The sequence below is a fragment of the Onthophagus taurus genome, chromosome 6 (assembly GCF_036711975.1).
Source record: "Onthophagus taurus isolate NC chromosome 6, IU_Otau_3.0, whole genome shotgun sequence".
NCBI classification, from domain to species: Eukaryota; Metazoa; Arthropoda; class Insecta; order Coleoptera; family Scarabaeidae; genus Onthophagus; species Onthophagus taurus.
Window position 1 is genome coordinate 205,671 of NC_091971.1, and position 21,570 is coordinate 227,240.

Sequence of the window (21,570 nt, forward strand, 5' to 3'; positions counted from 1 at the left end):
CAGAGTAGGGAGGAACGACTGGTATGATGGCGAGTGTAGGAAGGCGAAGAGGGAGGCGAGAAGGAGGTTGAGGCAGTGGAGACGGGGTAAGATAGGGGTGGATAGATATAGGGAGGCCAGGAGAGGATACAGAGAGTTATGCAGTAGAAAGAAAACAGAACTGAGGGAGAAGGAGGCGGCAGAGATTAGAAGAATAACAAGGGAAGGGGAGGTCTGGAGGTATCTGAAAAAGAGAAAGAATGGTAGGGAGAGGATAACTAGCGAAATACACATGACAGTTTGGAAGAGTTACTTTATGGGATTATTGGGAGGGGTTGAAACGAGGCTAACGGGTTTGGGAGGCTATGACGGAGATGGGGGAGAGGAGATAGCAGAAGAGGAGATGGAAGCAGTGCTTAGGGGATTGAAGAAGGGAAAGGCGCCAGGGGAAGATGGGATCCAGAACGAGGCATGGTTGGAAGCATCAAGGGTGGTGAGAGTGAAGTTGTTGGAGGGGATGAATAGCGTATGGAGAGGGGGTGGGTTTCCGGAGGGATGGAAAGAGGGGGTAATTTACCCAGTATATAAAAAGGGTAATAAGGGAAGGGTAGAGAGCTACAGAGGAATTAACCTACTAGACTCGGCATACAAGGTATACACGAAGATACTGCTGAGAAGACTGGAGGAGGGGATGGAGTTGGGGGGAATTTTGCCGGATGGGCAAAATTCCTTTCGGAAGGGAAGGGGAGCAATCGACAACGTGTACGTGTTGAAGCATCTGGCAGATAGAGAGCTGGATAAGAAGGGAGGGAAATTGTACGCCCTATTTATAGATTTGAAGGCGGCTTTTGATAAGGTGGATAGGGGAAAGTTGTGGGAGGAGATGGGGAGGACGGGGATCACGGAACACCTAATTGCGAGAGTGAAGGAAATATACATGGAGACTATGGCTAGGATAAAAGTGGGAGATATGCTGAGCGACGGGTTCTGGACGACGAAGGGACTGAGACAGGGATGTCCGCTGAGCCCAAGTCTGTTTGCACTGTATACGGCGGACCTGGAGGATAGATTGGGGAAGGGGCAAATGGGAGGGTTGGTGGTGGGAGGTAGAAAGGTGCATATGTTAGCATACGCGGATGACATCGTGGTCATGGCGAGAGAAGCGGCGGAGATGAAAGATATGATAAAGACATTGGAAAGATATTTTAGGGGGAAGGGGCTGGAAGTGAATGTGGGGAAGACAAGGATGATGAAGTTTTGTAAGGGTGGCAGAAAAAGAATAGAAAACTGGAGATGGGAGGGAAAAGAAATCGAGGAGGTTAGGGAGTATGTGTTCAGGGAGGACAACAGGGAAGGGTCGCATGTGATAGCTATGGCAAAAAAGGCGAATAAGATGATGGGACAAGTATGGGGTTGGGGGAAGAGAGTTTTTGGAAGGAATGTGGCAGCGAGGAAGATTATGTTTGAAGGCCTGGTTAGCAGTGTGATGATGTATGGGGCAGAGGTATAGGGATGGAGAGAGCAGGCAATGCTGGAGGACGTGCAAGCTAGATACTGGAGATGGGTGCTTGGGGTGACGAGAGAAACACCGGGGTATATAGTGAGGGAAGAGGTAAAGGTGGATAAGGTCAGAGTGGATGCGGGCAGGAAAGCAGTGAAATATGAAGAAAGAATAGAAGGGAGGCCAAACTGCGGGATCTTGGGGGAGTGTTGGAGGGAAATTAGAGAGGGAAAGATCAGATATGGGAAAGGAGACAGAGACAACTATTATAGACGAGCGGGCTACTCGGTAACTGAGATAAATAGTAGACGAAGGGTGGGTAGGGAGATGTGGAGGGAGTTGAGAGATAGGGACCGAGATGTGCAGAGACAGGAAAGAAGGACACAAATAAAAGAGGGGAGGTATAACGAAAGGTACAGGGACATAATAACGGAGGGGCTGCCTAGATACTTGTTATTGGAAGGAGATGAGGAAGGGAAGAAGTTGGTGGCTAGGTTCCGTTGTGGAAACGAGGAGAGAGCTAACAGATACTGGATGGCCGATGAGGAGATATGGTGTAGGCTATGCAGGGAGGAATGGGAAACGTTGGAACATATGTTGAATGGGTGCAGTGAGTTGAGGGAGGAGGAGTTGGACCGAGGGCAGATCTTAGGAGAGGGGGGAGATGGGAAACGATGGATGAGAATGGTTGTGGGGGTAAGGAGACAAAGGGAAGGATGAGGGGATGATTGGGCCGAGGAGCCGAGGGTATGGAAATGGCGGAAGAGGGTAGAGAGTGAAAATAATATACTAATAATATATATATTAGAATGTATTAAGGGGATAAAACTTGTAAATACTAAAAACAATAAAATGCTTATTATTATTAAGATCGGATTGTTGCACAAGCATTTTTCTCCCAAAAAACTGTACAAACCACGTATAATTACCGTATGTAAATGTTTACAGTGTCATAACTTTCTTATATGATATGAACAAATCTCCGTGACCGCATTGAATCTATGGGAAATTTTCCGCTGTATGCTATGGTATATAACTTTAGTATATCACATGGTTGCACAAGCATATATCCCCCAAAAATTGCAAAAATCGCGTATAATTTATATCACTTAACATCATGGTTTGCCGATTAATATTAAAAAGATGAAAAAATTATTTTGAAACTAAAATAGTAATTTGAAAATAAAAAAAATATGTTAGAATGAGGATCGTTACGGTTGTGTTATGAAATGTTTTGAAAGAAAGTGAGAAGAGGAGAGGAGATTCTATGACCTGAGGACTCGAGGTTCACATGCCATTTACTTCGAAAGTTCATTCCTTATAAATACTTACCTGATGCCTATAAATACTTAGGACTTGGTTGATTTATTTAGTAAATGTTACAAATCTTCCATAAAAAACGTTTTTAATTTAAAGCATTTATGAATTAATTAACTTTCAAAATGACAATAGATTTTAATACCGTAACAAACGATTATATAATTTTGTTCCATTGAAAATTTGACATTCAATCAACCATTATTCATTCAAAAAAAAAATAATTTATGACTTTAACCATAATACCTGGAGAATTTATTATTGTAATTAATATAAATGAGGAATTAAGCAAAGATAATTATTTAACGGCTCTTTCAATAAACAATAAAAATGTAATATTATGATACAGTTTTCTCGGGCTCCGTCGTATAATGTTACAGGACGGTTATATAACCGACACGGTGTTAACTCTTGGTATTTGTAATTTATCAAGAACATTACCTTCAATCGATGACAGATTGGAACACATTAAATCTTGAGCTTAACGTATTAATTTTATGTAAAAAATGCAATGACAAAGGTGGAAAAACATTTATGATTTAATTTTTCTGATTTATACTTTCTTAACTTACGCAGTTTATAACTGAAAAATTACTAGAAATTAAATTACTACTTCGTTCTTGACATTTCTCCTCTTTTAATAATCAATAATGTTCAAAGTAACCGTGAAGATCCGGGATTGCAGTCGAATAAACTCCACCATCGTAATCCGAGAAATACGCCTTATCATATCCGCCTAAAAGATTAATAAAAAAAATTATTATAATAAAAGAAGTTATTTGATTTAAAAAGTTTTCTTTTTTAACCGAAAAGGTTAAATTAAAAAAAAATCTTGAATTTGTTGAACCAGTTTAAAAAAAAATCTTAAACCATTTAAAAAGCAACTAACCTTTTAGAAATTATTTGTTCCTGATTATTTGGAACACCACTTTAAAATAATGTGCAGTAGCTGACATTTTAGAACGGAAAAAAAATTTTATTTTGGTTATAGTCATTTTTCATTTTAAAAGCGAATCAAAGTTCAAATTAAAAAAAAAAAAACAAGTTGTAGTTTGTAGAACAAAGGTGTGAGTCTTTAAAAGGATAAAAGTGAAATTGTTCGGGTTACATGTTAAATAAATTCTTGCATCAAACGATTGTAATCTATTCGTGTCAAAGAGTGAAGAAAATACCCGTGCTACTTGTTAATTTGTGAGATGAATTTCAATTTAAAAAGGAAAGGAAATGAAATTTTGAATAAAATGAAATATTTTTTACATAATGTCTTAAATAAAAACGAAAGAAATTTTTTGTTAATAAATTCATTAAACCAAGTATCTATTAGTTCCGTTTATTATTATTATTATTAAATTACTAACCGTAATACAATGAAATTACAGGAACTCATTACTTTGTACTTTCATCAATTTTGTGGGAAATACACTTTCATTAATTACATTAAACTTTATATTTTCCCATACATTCTTTTTGCAGCGATAAACTTAACAGATAAATTTATAAAAGTATTATTTATTCTTATTCAAATCTAAAGTAATTAATACAGAAAAACATATCATTGAATTTCTCATACGGTGAATTTCACTTAAGATGCAATATACAAGAATATATTTTTATAGAAACCACCTACTTACTTTGCCCCACATAAAATGCAACATGTCAATATCATTTGATGTTATAGTAAAACCTCGACATATTATAGCTTAACAAAAATATACAACAATCTAGCGCTGAATAGCAACTAAAACTAGAACCAACACTAGCAGTAGACCTAGAACTAGAAACATTCTGGTTTAGCCAGTGTTGTTAAATACCCGGGTATTTATTTTCAAGGGTAAATTTCCTGGATATATACCTGGGGGTATTTACTCAAGATGGGTATTTAGAGGTATTTATAAAATTTAATTTAAATTGAGTTGATGGCAATTTGGCAAGCACTTCAAGAATGCAGAGTCGATTATCGATATACCAAACTTATTTATAACATCTACAAGAATACTACAATGACGGTAAAATTGCATAAAAGTACTGAAGAGAGTAAAAGTAGTAAAATACTGATTGTGAGTAAAACAAGGCGAGACACTGTTAAACCCAAATTGTTCCTCACAGTCCTCAGAGTGCATTTAAACAACTGGATTGTACCCAAAAAGACATAAACATTGATTGCAAATGTTTAAGTAATTTGCGCTACGGGGACGATATAGTTTTTATATCAAATAGCCTTGGAGAGATCAAACTAATTTTGAACGACTTAAGGAGATGTGTGCAAGAGTCGGGTTAAATATCAATGAGGAGAAATCAAAATTTATGATAAATCTTGTTTCCAACTCTAACATCAACAAATAATGAGATTGAGAGGGTTGACAGTTATGAATATCTTGGCTATGAGGTTCGTTTATCGAGAGATAATCAAACAAGCGAACTAAACAGAAGGATCACACTCGTATGGACAGCCTACAGGAAACTTAGAGACATCTTCAAGAGAAAAGGCTTTCAATCAATGCGTGTTTCCGGTTATGACATAAGGCTCCGAAACTTTAACATTAACGGTAGCCACTGCCAGGAGGGTCCAAGGTAGCGCAAAGATAAATGGAGAGGTCGATCCTGGGTCTAACTCTGAGGGACTACATACGAAATGAATACCTATGAAGAAGAAGTGGCGTAAATGATGTGGTCAACATTATGACAAAGCTTAAGTGAAACTGGTCATGTCGAGCGAATGAAGAATGAGCAGTGGACAAAAAGGTTGCTTGAGTGGAGACCGCGAGTGATCAAAAGAATGACCAACAATTGGATTCAGACAGCACAGAATGCAATCGAATGGAATAGAATAGGGGAGGTCTATGTCCAACATTGGACGCAGAGGGTGTTTGATGACAATAATCATAATAACTTGATCTAATCTAAATTACGACAGATTTGTCTAATAATAATACGTCTTTGATTGTTGACAATTCCTCGTCTTCAACGTCCTCATCATCTTCCTCTTCATTTTTTTTTGAATCTGATATATTTTTACTGGTATACAGTGGGTATTCTTATATATATACTTTATACCCACTGTTTGGGTATTTACTCTGGGCCGGGGTAAATACCCATTTTAGAAATACCTACCTGCCGGGTATTTACCCAGCGCCCATCACTGGGTTTAGCCGTGTTAACAGGCGGACGACTCTTAACACAGTGACAGTGTTAGTGTAAAACTAGAACTAACACTAGACCTACAACTAGAAAGTATCGGCTTTAGCGTCTGATGACGCACGGCTAAAGTAATACTATAAAGTTGACTTATTAAGCTCGGAACTTGAAGGTACGAGTCCATGTGCCGAGTGTTCCTCGCCTGCCAAAAATAACTTTCCAGACTTTGATGTAAATATAGCTATAGTTTTTAAATAAATAAACGCTTTTCTATATGAACTCAGTGAAAATAACTTTTTTTTGCTGCATAATGTAATTTATACCATTTTCTTCCAATGTCCCAATAGTTACACAACAGTTTTACATTTAGTCTAAAACCATAAAATCAATAGAATACGAAAAACAAGAAGAACTCAAATTTAACTTTCACCAAAGCTATTAAATTTTATTTAGCAATAGAAGCCAATAAAACTTAATATGTGGAAGTTCATAACAAATCCATACATGGACGTCAGAGGCTAAAAATTTTTAATTATTACTTATCGGAAAAAGATAAAGCAAATTTTCTTGGAATTTATGCGAAACTATGTAAGACATCATTGCAAAATTGATCATTTGCATCTTTTCTTGATGAACACTCAGTTATCGTAAACCTGAGTTACATCTCAAAACTTGTTTGGCCGAAATAAGCTACTGCTGAAAAAATCAGTCCTCTTCACAAAGGTTTTGTATAAAATAAAATTCTTTAGTATGTAAATATGCGAATGCTTTATTTTCTGAAACAATTTGGATTTTCCTGAACTAAAGAAATTTTAGTTTGAAATCCTAAGAATTCTTCTTAGATCGTACAATTTTTGACAATGATGTTTTTACCAACTAAAAATAGAGACACCATAATATTTCTGTAACGCATCAACGTTTTTACACTGTTGGAAATAATTCACGAGCACACCCTGTATAACCTGAACGCGTGTGTCTAGCGCAATAAAATTTGGTATGGAAGTAGTACTAAAGTAGTGTAACTTACTCTCACATGGAGAGCGGCACAACTCTGCTGGGAGGAGAAACATCAATAGCGAGAGTATCCCCCGTGAGCTTCGCGTACCATCGCTACACGACGTGGCATGGAGTCTATAAGTCGCTGTATTGTAGCGAGAGGGATGGCCAACCATGCCACCTCAACTCGTCTCCATAGCTCCTCAACGTTAGCCGGAGGAAGCCGGATAACGTAGAAGTCTTCGACCAGTCATGTCCCAAACATGTTCGATCGGATTCAGATACGGAAACCGAGCTAGCCATGGAAGCATTCGTATACGGTGCTCTTCCACAAAGGTCTGTACAACACGCCCGATGTGCTGTCGTAGATTGTCGTGCATGTATAGCAGACCTGGGAGCCGCCGAACGTAGGGAAGCACAACGGACCGTAGCACCTCATCTACGTATCGTTGACCCGTCATGGTCTGTTATACAGGCAGCAGACGTGTACGTCCACCATATGTAATCGCATCCCATACCATAATGTTCGGTTGTCGGTGGATAGGGTGTTCTTGCACACACTGCTCGAATAGACGATCACCACGGCTCCGATGAACTAAAATTCGCGCATCACCGGTGCTCAATTCGAATCTTGATTCGTCGGAAAACAAAATGTCCCTCTACTCGGCAACCTACTAATGCCTAGTATCGACCCACACGTGACGTATGCTGCGGTGCTCGGGTGTTACTGGAATCCGCTGTATCGCACGACGCGCGCGCAGTTACTATCAGATCACTATCTACCAAACACCGCAGTACAGTTCGCGTAGTGAGTGCGCCTTCCCCTGCCGGTGGCCAAACAGCTCAAAGTTACCTTGAGGAGGACACACACGACGCTAAAGCGCTGAGCACAAGAGTGCGATCCTCGTGTGTTGGGAACGCGGCTGAAGGTACCTATGTCCTACCTCAGACCATTCTCGCCATGCCCGTTGCACTGCCGATAACGACCGCTCGAGAGGACGCGCAATTTCACAGAACGATACACCCTCAATGTGCATACCCACAAACATTCCTCGCTCAAACTCGCTTAAGTAACGCGATCGCCTATCCATTGCGCACAGAGTACGATAACAACGTGGTCCATCACACCACACTAAAAACGACTGGTATTTTCCATCCACTTCGGTCTCCATAGCGACGGAATGTTCCACTTGGAAAGACGGCTCAGTCAACAATGCCGCGACGGAACAACTCGAAACTCCCTGAATAAACTCGTCTACAGTAAACCTTCGTGCCCCGCAAATATTATGGATTTATCTTCACGCGTTCAGATTATATAGGGTGTGCTCGTGAATTATTTCCAACAGTGTATTTTCTTAGAACCTAGCTGCAGATGTCAGTTACTACTTTTTGGACATAAACGAAAGTATTTTCTGCATTGCTTGTTCTCAATCGTCTCTGTACTTGCTCTTTTAAAATAACATCAACCATAACAGTAAGGTAACAGTAAAGTAACAGTACACTATTGGAAGGAGGATGAGGAGAGGGGTGCAGACTATATGGGGAGAGCTGAAAATCTATAGATCATCTGCTGGTGGAGTATAATGAGTTGAGGGAGTAGATGATGAACTGGAGGCAGGTGCTGGAGAGAAGGCTGATAGGAAGAGATTGAGAAACTAATTAAAACCTTAGTTCCACCCGAGTTCTTCTGCTATATTTATACATCTGAGAGCAAAAGTGAAAGACAGCAATATTGTTAAAAATAAAATTTTGTGCTAAAAGTTTTTCTGTAATATGTCCAAATCCCGTGTTTTACCATTAACAACTAATAAATTCATTTAATTATCGCAATGTATTCCTATACCACAACCTAATTATTTTTTTTTTAAGTATATCACGTTTGCTTTCTTGATTTTGAAAACTAACGAGCCTGTTACGTACACATGTAAACGACGTCCCGAAGGTAGATTCGACCAGATTTACAAATGTCAGAAATAATTGGACCCGGTACGATATCTTTGCAAAATTAAAATTAAAGAACACAGTAAGCGAAACCCAATTTGGCTCAGTTTGGTCAGTTCCTCTGACTGTAAATGGATTTCAATGGTAGACAGTTTAAAAGAAAAGGTAGAAACGACTCGACATTACGAAATAATTCTTAACCCATTTATGTAGGTATAAAAAAAAACGTATTGGAATCAATAAGTCTAGGAATAAGAATTGAAATTGAGAAAGATTTGTTTTGTAGAAACGAAAATTTAAATAAAAATAATAAAAATTGGAATGTGAAACGTTATGTAACAATCATCCTTTTCAAAATCCGTGTGTATAATACGCATAATAAGCGGTTTTTGCGTTAAGCCTCAATTAAAATACACTCATGGCAATAAATAAACTATCCCGGATTTGAGAAACCATAAAATCGAAAGTGTTAAAACATTAATTTTATATTTTTTTATTAGCCTTACGCACAAATATTTATTAAATTTCGAAGTTTATATTAATGTTTTAAATCAATTTATTTTGTTATTTATGTTTAGATTAATTTCTGGAAAATTATTTTTTTAGATTACTTACTTATTGATGGAAACACCGCATGAACTTTTACTTCTTTTGGAAAAACGTGCTCAATTGCGATAGGTGCCACCTTTCGAACAATAGCAGGAACTACTTCTTGAACATGAATCGGTTCCTGGTGATGATGATGAACAGTTGGTCCACTTTTCGAAACAACAGCGTTAAAACCATTTACAGGATCCGCTGTATAATCGACGGTTCGAACAGAACCATCTGGTTCTAAAAGAGAATATTGTCCTTTAACAACTCCACCTTCTCTAGTTTCCTGTTGACTTTTAACATCGCCTGTGTGGGGATCTGCTACTCCGTATTTAAAAGCATATCTTGGATGAGACTTAGAATTTAAAAAAAATAATTTAATTAATTAAAAAGATTAATTATTAAATTACTTACGTGGTAATCTATATCGTGGTGATTTGATATTTCGTTTTCTGCATAACCCGGATAGGCGAAACCACACGATATTATCGTTGTAAATATAAGCTAAAATTAAGATATTGTGAAGATAATTTCAATAAAATTACATGATGATTTAAGTACCTCTAGAAACATGGTTAAATTTTAGTTATAATGAAAGCTGAAAATGTGGTGAATTACTAAGGCGAAAGAACTGGCTCGTTTGGTTTTTATACGAAAGTTTCGTATGACAATGTGCCATTGTTTGATGAACTCCCAAAGAAATTTCGAAATTTTTCACCCACAATTCTTCGTCAAGGACGTAAAAACAAAACTCTTTAAAAAATGACATCAAAAAGAGTAATTAAAAAAAATTAATTCAATCACAAACGATGAGGAAACTTTATAACATTTAGTGAAGAAGTATCATGAACTGAGAAAGGCGATTACAAAGCAGATACCGAGTAATGTGTTTATTAGTACAAACATGAACTCGACTAGAATGCAAAATCTTTCGGCTGATTCAAACATACTTTTAGGATATGCATTACCAAGATTAGGAGTCTCTCTTAAAAATCGATGATTTTTTTTTAATCGATAGGAAATGAGTCAAAAGAGGCGTAAATGATAAAAAAAGTGCGGAAAAGTGTAGTACTTACCGAAAAATCACTTTAAAGTTGCGATTTGACGTTTCTTTTTGGAAGTTCAAAGCAATGTTAAAATTGCATTTTCGTATTAAATCCTAACCTGAAATTGTTTAATTTATACTCACGCACAAAATAAAAAGTTATTTTCACTAAACTTGTTGAGATTACAACATATTTTCGGATGAAAACCTTGTTTCTTAGGCTATCGATGCAGAACGACAATTAAATGTCGTTAGATAGAATTGTTTCTACCAAATGTGTATTAATAGACTTTGTGTTAATACATTGTGTATCAATTGATCTGTCAAATGACTGAAAGCTGAAATATCTTTATGTTGTAAATATAAATGATAAATAAGTATAGTAGGTTATTTAATAGTAGTTTAGTTAAATTAAAATAGTTATTAAAAAAGACATGCTTACAAAATAAAAATAAATAAATAATCCGTGTGACGATAGCAACAAACTGTGTATTTAACCCTACCAAATGACAATTACAACTGACAACACAAGCAATGTTAACCATGTATTTTCTCGTATTAAATCCTAACCTCAAATTGTTTAATTTATTTACCCACGCACAAAATAAAAAGTTATTTTCACTAAACTTGTTGAGATTGCAACATAATTATTCATAATGATACCTACGTGAAGTTAGCCCCCAATTAAACAGAATTTTACATGTATAGTATTTTAATTATAACATGAGAACCAGTGAACCGATTTCGATAAACAATGTCTCATTCGAAAGCTTAATCCTTGGCCAATACGAAAGTGGAAATGCCCGATTGACGATAGCAACAAACCTTCCAACAACAAACTTTTATCCGCAATTTCCTATCTATTTTATTAGCTGATATCTTTCGTATTATTAGATATAGCAGAACACTAAATGCACCATATGAAAGCTTGAGTCTTTCTTTATGAAATCGTCGGTCCTCGTTTGCCGATATGTTAATATTAAAATCAATAAAAGATGAAGAACACCGCTCTGTACGTAAAATAGCTTAATATTACCAAACTTCAAGCCCTTGTGCAATTGTTATCAAACCGAATTTTAAAAAACAGAAAAGAACAGTTTGAAGTTTAAAGAACAGTTTGACGGATTTTAATGTTTTATATCTCAATCGAAAGTTTGTGTCTGGCTGAATGCTGTTGTCGAAATGCCCGATTCGAAATATTTAAGGATTTTGATTAAAACACAACAAACGAATTAATTAAACACATCAATTATCTTCGTAACTAATTGACCAATTTTAGTCATCAAAATCTCGGTCGAAAGTATGATCTGCAATGAATGCGAAGGTGGAAATGCCCGATTTCAAAATTTAGTAATTATGTGCGTACGAGAGATTTCGAGTCGGGCATTTCCACTTTCGTATTGGCCAAAGATTAAGCTTTCGAATGAGATTTTGATTATCGAAATCGGTTGACTGGTTTTCTTGTTATAATCAAAATACTATACATGTAAAATCCTATCTAATTGGGAGCTAGAAAAATTTGGAGCTAACTTCGCATAGGTCATAATGATTAAGTGCCTGTTGTTACATAGACTGTGTGTCTATTAACTATGTACAAGAGCGTCGCCAGATAGGAGCAAAGATAGATTCGAAAAAAGAAATTGAATAGAATATAAGATACAAATAGATTCTAAAAATCTATTTGTATCTATATATAGAGTAGATAAGTAGCTATCGCTGCTTGGTTATAGAGTTGTTTCCTGGTGATATAAGAAAGTTATTGATCCCAACAATGTTTAAAAGTAGCTAAAACGTGTGAATTTGGTAATTTTTTGACCAAAAACGTCCTTGTGTAAGTCTATAACTTCATGATATACTTCTATAGTTTTCCTCATATCAAATAAGAAAGTTGTTTAGAGGTAGAGCAATTAAACGTTTCTGTATATAGAGATGTATATTAAAAGTGATTTAACCATGATGCTAATAGATATTGACCGACAAAAACCCGGATTAAGATATTTGAAGAAGCGTTCTTTCTGATTGTGAACACAGTTTTTTAAAATTCGGTTTGATAACAATTGCACAAGAGCTTGAAGTTTGGTAATATTAAGCTATTTTACGTACAGAGCGGTGTTCTTCATCTTTTATTGATTTTAATATTAACATATCGGCAAACGAGGACCGACGATTTCATAAAGAAAGACTCAAGCTTTCATATGGTGCATTTAGTGTTCTGCTATATCTAATAATACGAAAGATATCAGCTAATAAAATAGATAGGAAATTGCGGATAAAAGTTTGTTGTTGGAAGGTTTGTTGCTATCGTCAATCGGGCATTTCCACTTTCGTATTGGCCAAGGATTAACCTTTCGAATGAGACATTGTTTATCGAAATCGGTTCACTGGTTCTCATGTTATAATTAAAATACTATACATGTAAAATTCTGTTTAATTGGGGGCTAACTTCACATAGGTATCATTATGAATAATTATGTTGCAATCTCAACAAGTTTAGTGAAAATAACTTTTTATTTAGTGCGTGGGTATAAATTAAACAATTTGAGGTTAGGATTTAATACGAGAAAATACATGGTTAACATTGCTTGTGTTGTCAGTTGTAATTGTCATTTGGTTAAATACACAGTTTGTTGCTATCGTCACACGGATTATTTATTTATTTTTATTTTGTAACCATGTCTTTTTTAATAACTATTTTAATTTAACTAAACTACTATTAAATAAGCTACTATACTTATTTATCATTTATATTTACAACATAAAGATTACAAAGAGCTTTCAGTCATTTGACAGATCAATTGATACACAATCCATTAACACAAAGTCTATTAACACACATTTGGTAGAAACAATTCTATCTAACGCCATTTAATTGTCGTTCTGCATCGATAGCCTAAGAAACAAGGTTTTCATCCGAAAATATGTTGTAATCTCAACAAGTTTAGTGAAAATAACTTTTTATTTTGTGCGTGGGTATAAATTAAACAATTTCAGGTTAGAATTTAATACGAAAATGCAATTTTAACATTGCTTTTAACTTCCAAAAAGAAACGTCAAATCGCAACTTTAAAGTGATTTTTCGGTAAGTACTACACTTTTCCGCACTTTTTTTTTATCATTTACGCCTCTTTTGACTCATTTCCTATCGATTAAAAAAAAATCATCGATTTTTAAGAGAGACTCCTAATCTTGATATATGCCCGCTATTCGTCTACACATCATTTTAATAATAAACTTTGCCTTGTTATATTAATTCTGTTATAGAATGCGTATGTCATTAGTAGAAATTTAATTTTGACAGCTGTCGAGATATCTAAAAAAACTCAATCTAAATCGTAAAAATAAGTTCGATTAAAAACTTATAAATCAAAAAAAAATGTTAAAAACACCAACGGTAAGTTTTTCTTCAATAAATATATTTAGAAGATAGACCAAAAAAATTCTTCTAAATTTGTTTAAATTTTTAGACCTCTTTAGGTAAACATGTATGCACAGTAACATTTATCCCAGATGACCTACTAATGTTCAAACGTTCAACCAACATCATGGTAAGATTTAAAAGATTTTTAACCCGCTCAAGAATGGCCTCGCAAACACACCCAAGAGGAAAATCGATTTTAGACAGCTATTATTGTTACGTTTTGGAGCACAGAAAACAATTATTACACATTTGCGTCATACATCCTTTCAGTAACTTTTAGTAATCAACATAAAAACGTTACAATTCTTTTATTAAATTATATATTTTCTAGTTTAATTTGGCAAGGAATTATGACAGTCGTATTTTACGCCCAATTCTTAATAATCCCATTAGAAGTATCCTTATTCGAATATCATTATCAACAAAGTGAAACGCAGAAACGTATGGATTTTACGATTCGGTTCGTTTTGGATATGACTTGTCTTATGGATGTTATTTTACGGTTTCGTGTTGGTTATATTGATCAAAATAAACAAGAAGTTGTTTTAGTACCAAAAAGAATTGCTTTGTGAGTTTCAATCAAGAAAGAATCTGTTGAATCTAAGAGGACTAAATACATCCCGGGAATAGGTGTACAGGGGCTGTTATTATAGGCTATCTCAGAAACTATAAGAGATACGAAAAAAGTAGGTGCCATGTCCCGGTCTCTTTTTTCGAGACTAACCCAATCCCGCAAACACCAAACCTCTATCTTCTTTTGTTTTTTAGTTATAGCCAAAAAGTCAAATTTTCGTGATTTCAAAAAATGCTCATATTTCGTTTATTTTTGAAATTAGAGGAATGAGGTTGATATGTTCTTAAGACACTTTTTTAAGTAGAATATACTGCCGTTGAAAAATTTTAAAAATATTTGATTATTTTTGAGATACAACACAAAGTTGTATTTTTTTAAATACAAACTATAGTAAATTATGGTGTTACTGAAAAGAGCATATTTTTAGCTTTCCAATGATGTATTGCACGCATGGTGTATTTGGGGAAAATAAGCGTTATTTTTTCCCTGTTGGGTGAAATCATGGATTTGGCGAAGAGCTGGGTGTCAACAAATATCAACATTCGTTGTCAAATTGTTAGTTATTTGGCATACTGGATTCACAAAAAAGTGAACTCGATTGCTTTAATGGCACTTATAAATGCAAACTATAAGTTTATTGTCGTACACGTGATAGCTTAATAGTGGCTTGGCAGTATTTTGGAAAATTATTAGAAAATATAAACTTAAACGCCTCAATTGCTGTAAGAGACTAGATATTGCTGGCAGAAGACTAAGTACTACTAATGAAAGACTAGATGTTGCAAATGAAGCAGATTCTTCTTACAGAAGACTGCACACTACTACCAGAAGACGAAATACTGTTGGTAGAAGACTAGATATTGCTGCAAAAGATTAGATATTGCTGGCAAAAGACTAAGTATTGCTAGTGAAAAACTAGATATTGCAAATGAAGCACATCCTTCTTACAGAAGACTACACACTACTACTAAAAATCAAATACTTTTAGCAGAAGACTTAATTTTACTGTCAGAACACCAAAATATGTTGTCAGAAGTTACTATTACTAATGGTACAAATCCCGTTTAAATTTCTGTCCAATACTTGTTAAAATTGCATCCTTCGCTTCCCGATTTCTATGTTCATTAGATGTGATATTCCAAAGAATTGAATTTTCTTCATACACTTCAATTAATTCAAATATTTCTTCTTGGGACTATTTTCTTTTAGGTGTTATCTTTAAACGTGTTATATTGAGAAAACTCGCAGGAAAATTCGAACCTTGTTTGGTTTTTGACAGTTACTCTCACGATAGATAAATTGTGCGTGTCCACTTGAGTACAAATCTCAACGTGTTTACTCTCCGAAAGTTTGTGGGGACTCTCTGATAGTTACTCTCAGATGCGTGTCCACCAGAAAATATACTCTCGATAGCTTCTCTGGAGAGCATTTCTCGCAAGTGGACACTTAGCTTAATGGTACAAGACCAACTTTCTGTCATATTCGTGCAATTAGGTAGTAATTACTGTCCGAACCCGCCTACTATAATCAAAATTTTGAACTTTAGCGCTTACTATTTTGGAATTGAAAATTAACGCTTATTTTCCGCAAATGCACCATACATGCGATACATCATTGGAAAGCTAAAAATATGCTCTTTTCATTAACATCATAATCAAGTATAGTTTGTATTTAAAAAAATACAACTTTGTGTTGTATCTCAAAAATTATCAAATATTTTTAAAATTTTTCAACGGCAGTATATTCTACTTAAAAAAGTGTCTTAAGAACGTATCAACCTCATTTCTCTAATTTCAAAAATAAACGAAATATGAGCATCTTTTGAAATCACGAAAATTTGACTTTTTGGCTATAATTTAAAAAGAAAAGAAGATAGAGGTTGGTGTTTGCGGGATTGGGTTAGTCTCGAAAAAAGAAACCGGGACATGGCACCTACTTTTTTCGTATCTCTTATAGTTTCTGAGATAGCCTATAATAACACCCAAATTTGCCCACAGGGTGTCCCAATTTCGATGTCCGCATAGGCTATCTCCGAAACTAAAAGAGATAGAAAAAAAGTAGCTTATTTGTCATGATCTCGTTTTTCGAGAAAATGCTAATGCCGAAAACTCCGAACAGCTATCGTCTTTTGTTTTCGCCTTATCGGCAAAAACTGAAAATTTTGCGAAAACGACAATCGCGAATATCTCACTTATTATCAAAGATGGAGTATTATAAATAAAACATTATATGGGTAACTTTTTAAGAAGAATTCAGTGGCGTAGGTAGAATTTTTTTCCCATCTTTTATTTTCGAGATTTTAGACGTAACTTTTTTTTTTTAAATGGAAACCATAGTTGGCTATGACTTAAAATAATTTGTTATTTTCTTCTGATAACAAATATATATAGTTTGTGGGGTATATTTCTTATAGTTATTGAATAATTAACAAAAATTCATTTTGTTCCATCTAAATCTAATGTATGTATTTAAAAGTTAACGTTGCTATGGTGATAACTATACATACTATGATGGAATATAATGTATCAATTTTTTTTGTTCTTTCTAAAACTATTGTATGTATTTAAAACTTAATGTTGTTATGGTGATAACCATACCATGAGGGAAAACATTGTTTCCAATTATTGGCAAAGTTTGTAGCAAGGACAGTAGAATCTAACAGGACTGCTACATCCATTGTATTTTTGTAGTCGACTATGGGTTGGTTGCCTGCACTCTACGTCACACTATTTGCCACGCCTGGTAGATAACTGTCTATGTTTTTAGAGGTTATATGATAGACATTAATACCTCTAAAAACATAAAACTTCAAAACTAATATGAATACGTCTAGGATATAACCTCTAAAAACACACAGCAAACGCATAGACCATAACAACAGCTGGGCGTGGAAAATGGTGTGACGTAGTTTGCGGGTAGGCTGTCACAACAATGGATGTAGCAGTCCTGTTAGATTTTATTGTCCTTGAGTTTGTAGTAGTATTTAAAAATTCACTAACAACTCTGGCATTATGTGCTGGTGCTCCGTTATATTGAAAATATATCATTTGAGACATATTTAGTGGCAAATTGTCGACTAAAGGCTCAATGTGCTGCCTTAATATATTGAGGTATTTCCCTGAGTTTAAGTTTTTATGGTAGATACTATATGCCAAAACTCTATTATCTAAAAGGGCACACCATACAATGAACCCCAATCTTCTTTGAACACTCAGAGACTTCATCGGTCCAGATGACGTTTTGAACAAACAGCAGATTATTTAATTTTTCTAAATATCATCTACACAATTTTAATCTTAGATTGACATCTCCGGCACGTAAATAATGAGTTAGCCCCGCTTTGTATGGTTTATACTTATTTTTCTTTCATATTCGGGAGCAGCGGCTTTTGGGTGAGACGTCTTGTTGCAATTTCTCTTGCAGGTCATTTTGGTATGTTTTTGTATGTAGTTTGGGGAAGGACCAAATATCCATTAAATTTTCTGCTAACCGGCTGAAGGTTCTTACGTGTGGTTGTCTTCTTTCTGGATATCTTGTGAAATAAAATTCCGCGGCTAACGTCGCATTCTTATCTGATAACATCATGTTACATTTTTCATAATTTTCGAAATTCATTGTAAAGTTTTATTCAGTTTTGTTATACTTTGACACTTAACACGCTGGTGCATAATGCCAGCACATAATGCCAGAGTTGATATCGAATTTTTAAATACAAACTTTGGCAATTATTTGATACATTATGTTCCATCATAGTATGTATGGTTATCACCATAGCAATAGGGCGAAAACAAAAGACGATAGCTGTTCGGAGTTTTCGGCATTAGCATTTTCTCGAAAAACGAGATCATGACATGTAAGCTACTTTTTTTCTATCTCTTTTAGTTTCGGAGATAGCCTATGCGGACATCGAAATTTGCCCACCCTGTACAGTTGACTGAGTCATTTTCTATAGATTCTCAACATCTCTCTTCTGTAGATTCAGTCCTTTTAGATTCCACCGTCCTTTTGTTTAAATTATAAAATATTAATTTGTTTAAATTTTTTTAATTTTAGAAAATACGCTTGTGGATTATTTATTTTTGATTTAATCTCATCATTTACCTTCGTACCACATTTAATATCAATTCATGATAAATTACGTCAACGCATAAAATATCTTGGATTATTTAAATTATTTCGCGTCTTTACATTTGCAACTTATTGTAAATACATTGGCCAATTTTTCAAAGTATCCTTTATGACACACGGCCTCTTCATGTTAATCAGCGTCTATTTACTTTTCGTGCACGTTGTAACCTGTTTAAACATCTACGTGAATACGATCAACGAAAACAAAGAACACGAACTTTACTATTGGCGTTTAGAGGAAGTGTACGATGATTATATCACGAATTACGGAAGAAGTGTTTATGCGACGTTGAAAATGATTAATTATTTAGATTATGGTTTTCATGATTTGAACAATTTTAATCGGACTTATATGATTATCGTTTGGATTATTTGTAAAATTGTTTATGTTTGGTTGATTTCTTACATTATGAAGTTTGTGATTAATCGAAAAACTTCAAGTGTTATGTACATGCAGTTATTAAGGGAATTAAAAGAGTATATGAGACATAAACAACTTCCCGCTCGATTACAAAACCGTTTGATGTCTTATTACGAATTTCATTTCCAAAAATGTTATTTCCGCGAAAGTGATATTCTACCGTCGATGACCAAATCTTTACGCGATGAAATTAATCGTCATAAATGTATGAAACTCGTTGAGAATGTGGTACTCTTTCGCGGAATGCCTTCCGGGTTATTAATCGAGATCGCATCATGTTTGCGTCCCCAAGTTTATATGATAAATGATGTTATATTTAAATACGGTTCTAAAGGAGATTGTATGTATATTATTGCAACTGGTTGCGTTGCTGTTTATGGTCAAAAGGGTAACGAAGTTTGTCATTTAAAAGATGGACAATTTTTTGGTGAAGTTGGATTAATGGCGCGGGGAATTAGATATGCATCGATTGTTGCCGTTGAAGTGACGGAATTGTATGAATTATATCATAAAGATTTTAGAACAGCTTTAGAACCTTATCCGGCAATTTACGATCAAATGGTTAATATGGCTGAAGAAAGGAAAGAAGCGATGAAGATTATACAAATGAAAAATCTTATTAAAAAAGTTTAAAAAAATTAATTTCTCTTTATTGTATGAAGATTTTTTATTATTGATCTGATACGCAGAGGAAAAAAATGTGGCATTGTTCCTCGGAAACGTTTCGTTCTTTTAAGTCGAGGTCCAACCTCCAAAGAGGATGTTACGCAAGAACATAAACAATAGTCCAAACAATAGTAAGATAATTTTCCGACAAATGAGCAAGGTTTAGTTTCGAAAACACCCATTAACTTCTATAACACCTTTTTTTCTCAAAAATAAAACTCAAAAAGTAAAGTTTTAACTCGTTTTAATTAAAAAAAAATGCAATATATATTTCTTAAAAATCATTTATCATCATCATTTCCTCATAAACATTTTTCTTCCCCCTTCACCTTTCTCAAAATTTTTCTTCTTATTAATAATGATGGGCGCTAGGTCGAGTAACCAGGCGAGGAATTCCACTTCCATAAGGACTCAATCCCGGTCCATAAGGATAAGCTGGAGCGGCATAAGAAACGGGGGCATGACCCAAAACATTACTCGAAGTGGGTGCTGCACCCGGAGGAGCATGAACGTTAGGACCAACTTTTTTTACAACCGCATTAAATCCGTTTGCATCATCCGCTGCGTATTCAACAACTCGCAATGAACCATCTGGTTCCACTAAAGAGTACATTCCACGAACTGCGTCACCATCACGAATTTCTTGCTGAACTTTTGTATCTCCGGTTACCCCATCAGATACACCATAATTATAAGCATATTTTGGATGGGCCTAAAAGTTAAATAAAAAAATTAGAAACAAACTTTATCGTAAAAATCATTTAATAATTACATAATAATCAACTTCTTCAGCTGGTCGTGTTAAAACTTTTCTTGGGTAATTTGGTAATGAATAAGAAATTGGAGAAACTGGGCTCGGACCTACTTGCCCAATTGCCGATGAAATCGGAGCGTACGTTCTTGAAGGTGCGGGAAAAGTAAGTTTTCCAAATCCTAGAGGATCGTGTTGTCCAAAAGCGTAATTGAAAGGGGACACTTCAGCTTTGGAGTAGGTAATTAAAAATGTGACAAGAAGGAACATCTTAAATTAAAAAAAAATAATTTTATCAAAACTAAATTATTTAAGAAAGCTTTATTTGAAGTGATTTAATTAAAAAAATGTTGGATATAAATAACACGTAAGAACTCTCGTGATATACCATAAAGTTTGAACGGCATTTACGTCTTTTATGGATAAAGGCCAAGTGCCATCCGATTGCACAGTTCCAATTCATTCACAACGCAGAAACGCTTCTTTTATTTATTACCAAACTAATTAGAATATATCGTAATAAGAATAACACATTTTTCTTTTTCAAAGTTAAATAATTAAAAAAAATTAATTTAATAATAAAAATTTACACTTACATTAAACAATCCCATTGTTAATAGTATGTAACCACTATCGATACTGATCCCATCCGTGTCATTATCTCTAGTATTTATACTGGACCAGACCGGCAAAAGATCAATTCACCGGGACTGGGCATCAAGGTCCCATCCTCTCGTAGCTTGTATGTTAGATATTTTTTTTAACGTTCCGTATTCCTACTTAGTACTTACCATTCTTGAGATCGGCGCTGAGAGTTTGCTAATAGTTATATTGAGAGAAGTTACGCTCGTGGGACCGTTTTAATCCGCGAGATAAACGTTTCTAATTTGAATTTTGACCAAGACAATTTCACACTTAACTGAGCGGAAACAACACATTTTGTCGGGGTTTTTATAATCGCCGTAATAAAGGAAAAAAATACAACATTTATAAAATTTTTCGTTAACATCGAAATAAATTAGATTTTTGTAATAATCAGAAAATTTTAACCTAATTTGATGTATCACACTCTATATCTATCATAAAATTCACTTTTAAAAATAA

The 21,570-nt window shown here is 34.9% G+C and overlaps 3 protein-coding genes across 3 annotated transcripts; 1 reads left to right on the top strand and 2 right to left on the bottom strand.

The window, feature by feature from the left end:
- Window positions 1-3,367: 3,367 nt before the first annotated feature.
- LOC111413933 (cuticle protein 7-like) lies at window positions 3,368-10,112 on the bottom strand. The gene is made up of 4 exons (XM_023045077.2): window positions 10,025-10,112; window positions 9,878-9,967; window positions 9,485-9,818; window positions 3,368-3,533 (listed from the first exon to the last, which is right to left on the bottom strand). Exons 1-4 carry the CDS (start codon window positions 10,034-10,036, stop codon window positions 3,442-3,444), a joined length of 528 nt encoding a protein of 175 aa, XP_022900845.2. The 5' UTR covers window positions 10,037-10,112; the 3' UTR covers window positions 3,368-3,441.
- A 3,694-nt stretch (window positions 10,113-13,806) lies between these two features.
- On the top strand, window positions 13,807-19,946 carry LOC111413943 (potassium/sodium hyperpolarization-activated cyclic nucleotide-gated channel 1-like). The gene is made up of 4 exons (XM_071196751.1): window positions 13,807-13,899; window positions 13,973-14,205; window positions 14,258-14,494; window positions 18,554-19,946. The coding sequence occupies exons 1-4, from the start codon at window positions 13,882-13,884 to the stop codon at window positions 19,680-19,682; spliced, it is 1,617 nt and encodes a 538-aa protein (XP_071052852.1). The 5' UTR covers window positions 13,807-13,881; the 3' UTR covers window positions 19,683-19,946.
- Window positions 19,943-21,345, bottom strand: LOC111413932 (larval cuticle protein A3A-like). Its single transcript, XM_023045076.2, has 3 exons — window positions 21,063-21,345; window positions 20,488-20,736; window positions 19,943-20,427 (listed from the first exon to the last, which is right to left on the bottom strand). The coding sequence occupies exons 1-3, from the start codon at window positions 21,075-21,077 to the stop codon at window positions 20,068-20,070; spliced, it is 624 nt and encodes a 207-aa protein (XP_022900844.2). The 5' UTR covers window positions 21,078-21,345; the 3' UTR covers window positions 19,943-20,067.
- Between the last annotated feature and the right edge of the window lie 225 nt (window positions 21,346-21,570).

What these genes read in the sequence shown, in the direction of transcription:
- LOC111413933 (XM_023045077.2), bottom strand. An exon ending in ACCACGATATAGATTACCAC is followed by an intron (nt 9,819 to 9,877) that starts GTAAGTAATTTA and finishes TTAAATTCTAAG; the next exon opens with TCTCATCCAAGATATGCTTT. An exon ending in TGCGGTGTTTCCATCAATAA is followed by an intron (nt 3,534 to 9,484) that starts GTAAGTAATCTA and finishes TTAATCTTTTAG; the next exon opens with GCGGATATGATAAGGCGTAT.
- LOC111413943 (XM_071196751.1), top strand. An exon ending in CATCCTTTCAGTAACTTTTA is followed by an intron (nt 14,206 to 14,257) that starts GTAATCAACATA and finishes TATATTTTCTAG; the next exon opens with TTTAATTTGGCAAGGAATTA. An exon ending in GTACCAAAAAGAATTGCTTT is followed by an intron (nt 14,495 to 18,553) that starts GTGAGTTTCAAT and finishes TTTTAATTTTAG; the next exon opens with AAAATACGCTTGTGGATTAT.
- LOC111413932 (XM_023045076.2), bottom strand. An exon ending in CTGAAGAAGTTGATTATTAT is followed by an intron (nt 20,428 to 20,487) that starts GTAATTATTAAA and finishes TTTAACTTTTAG; the next exon opens with GCCCATCCAAAATATGCTTA.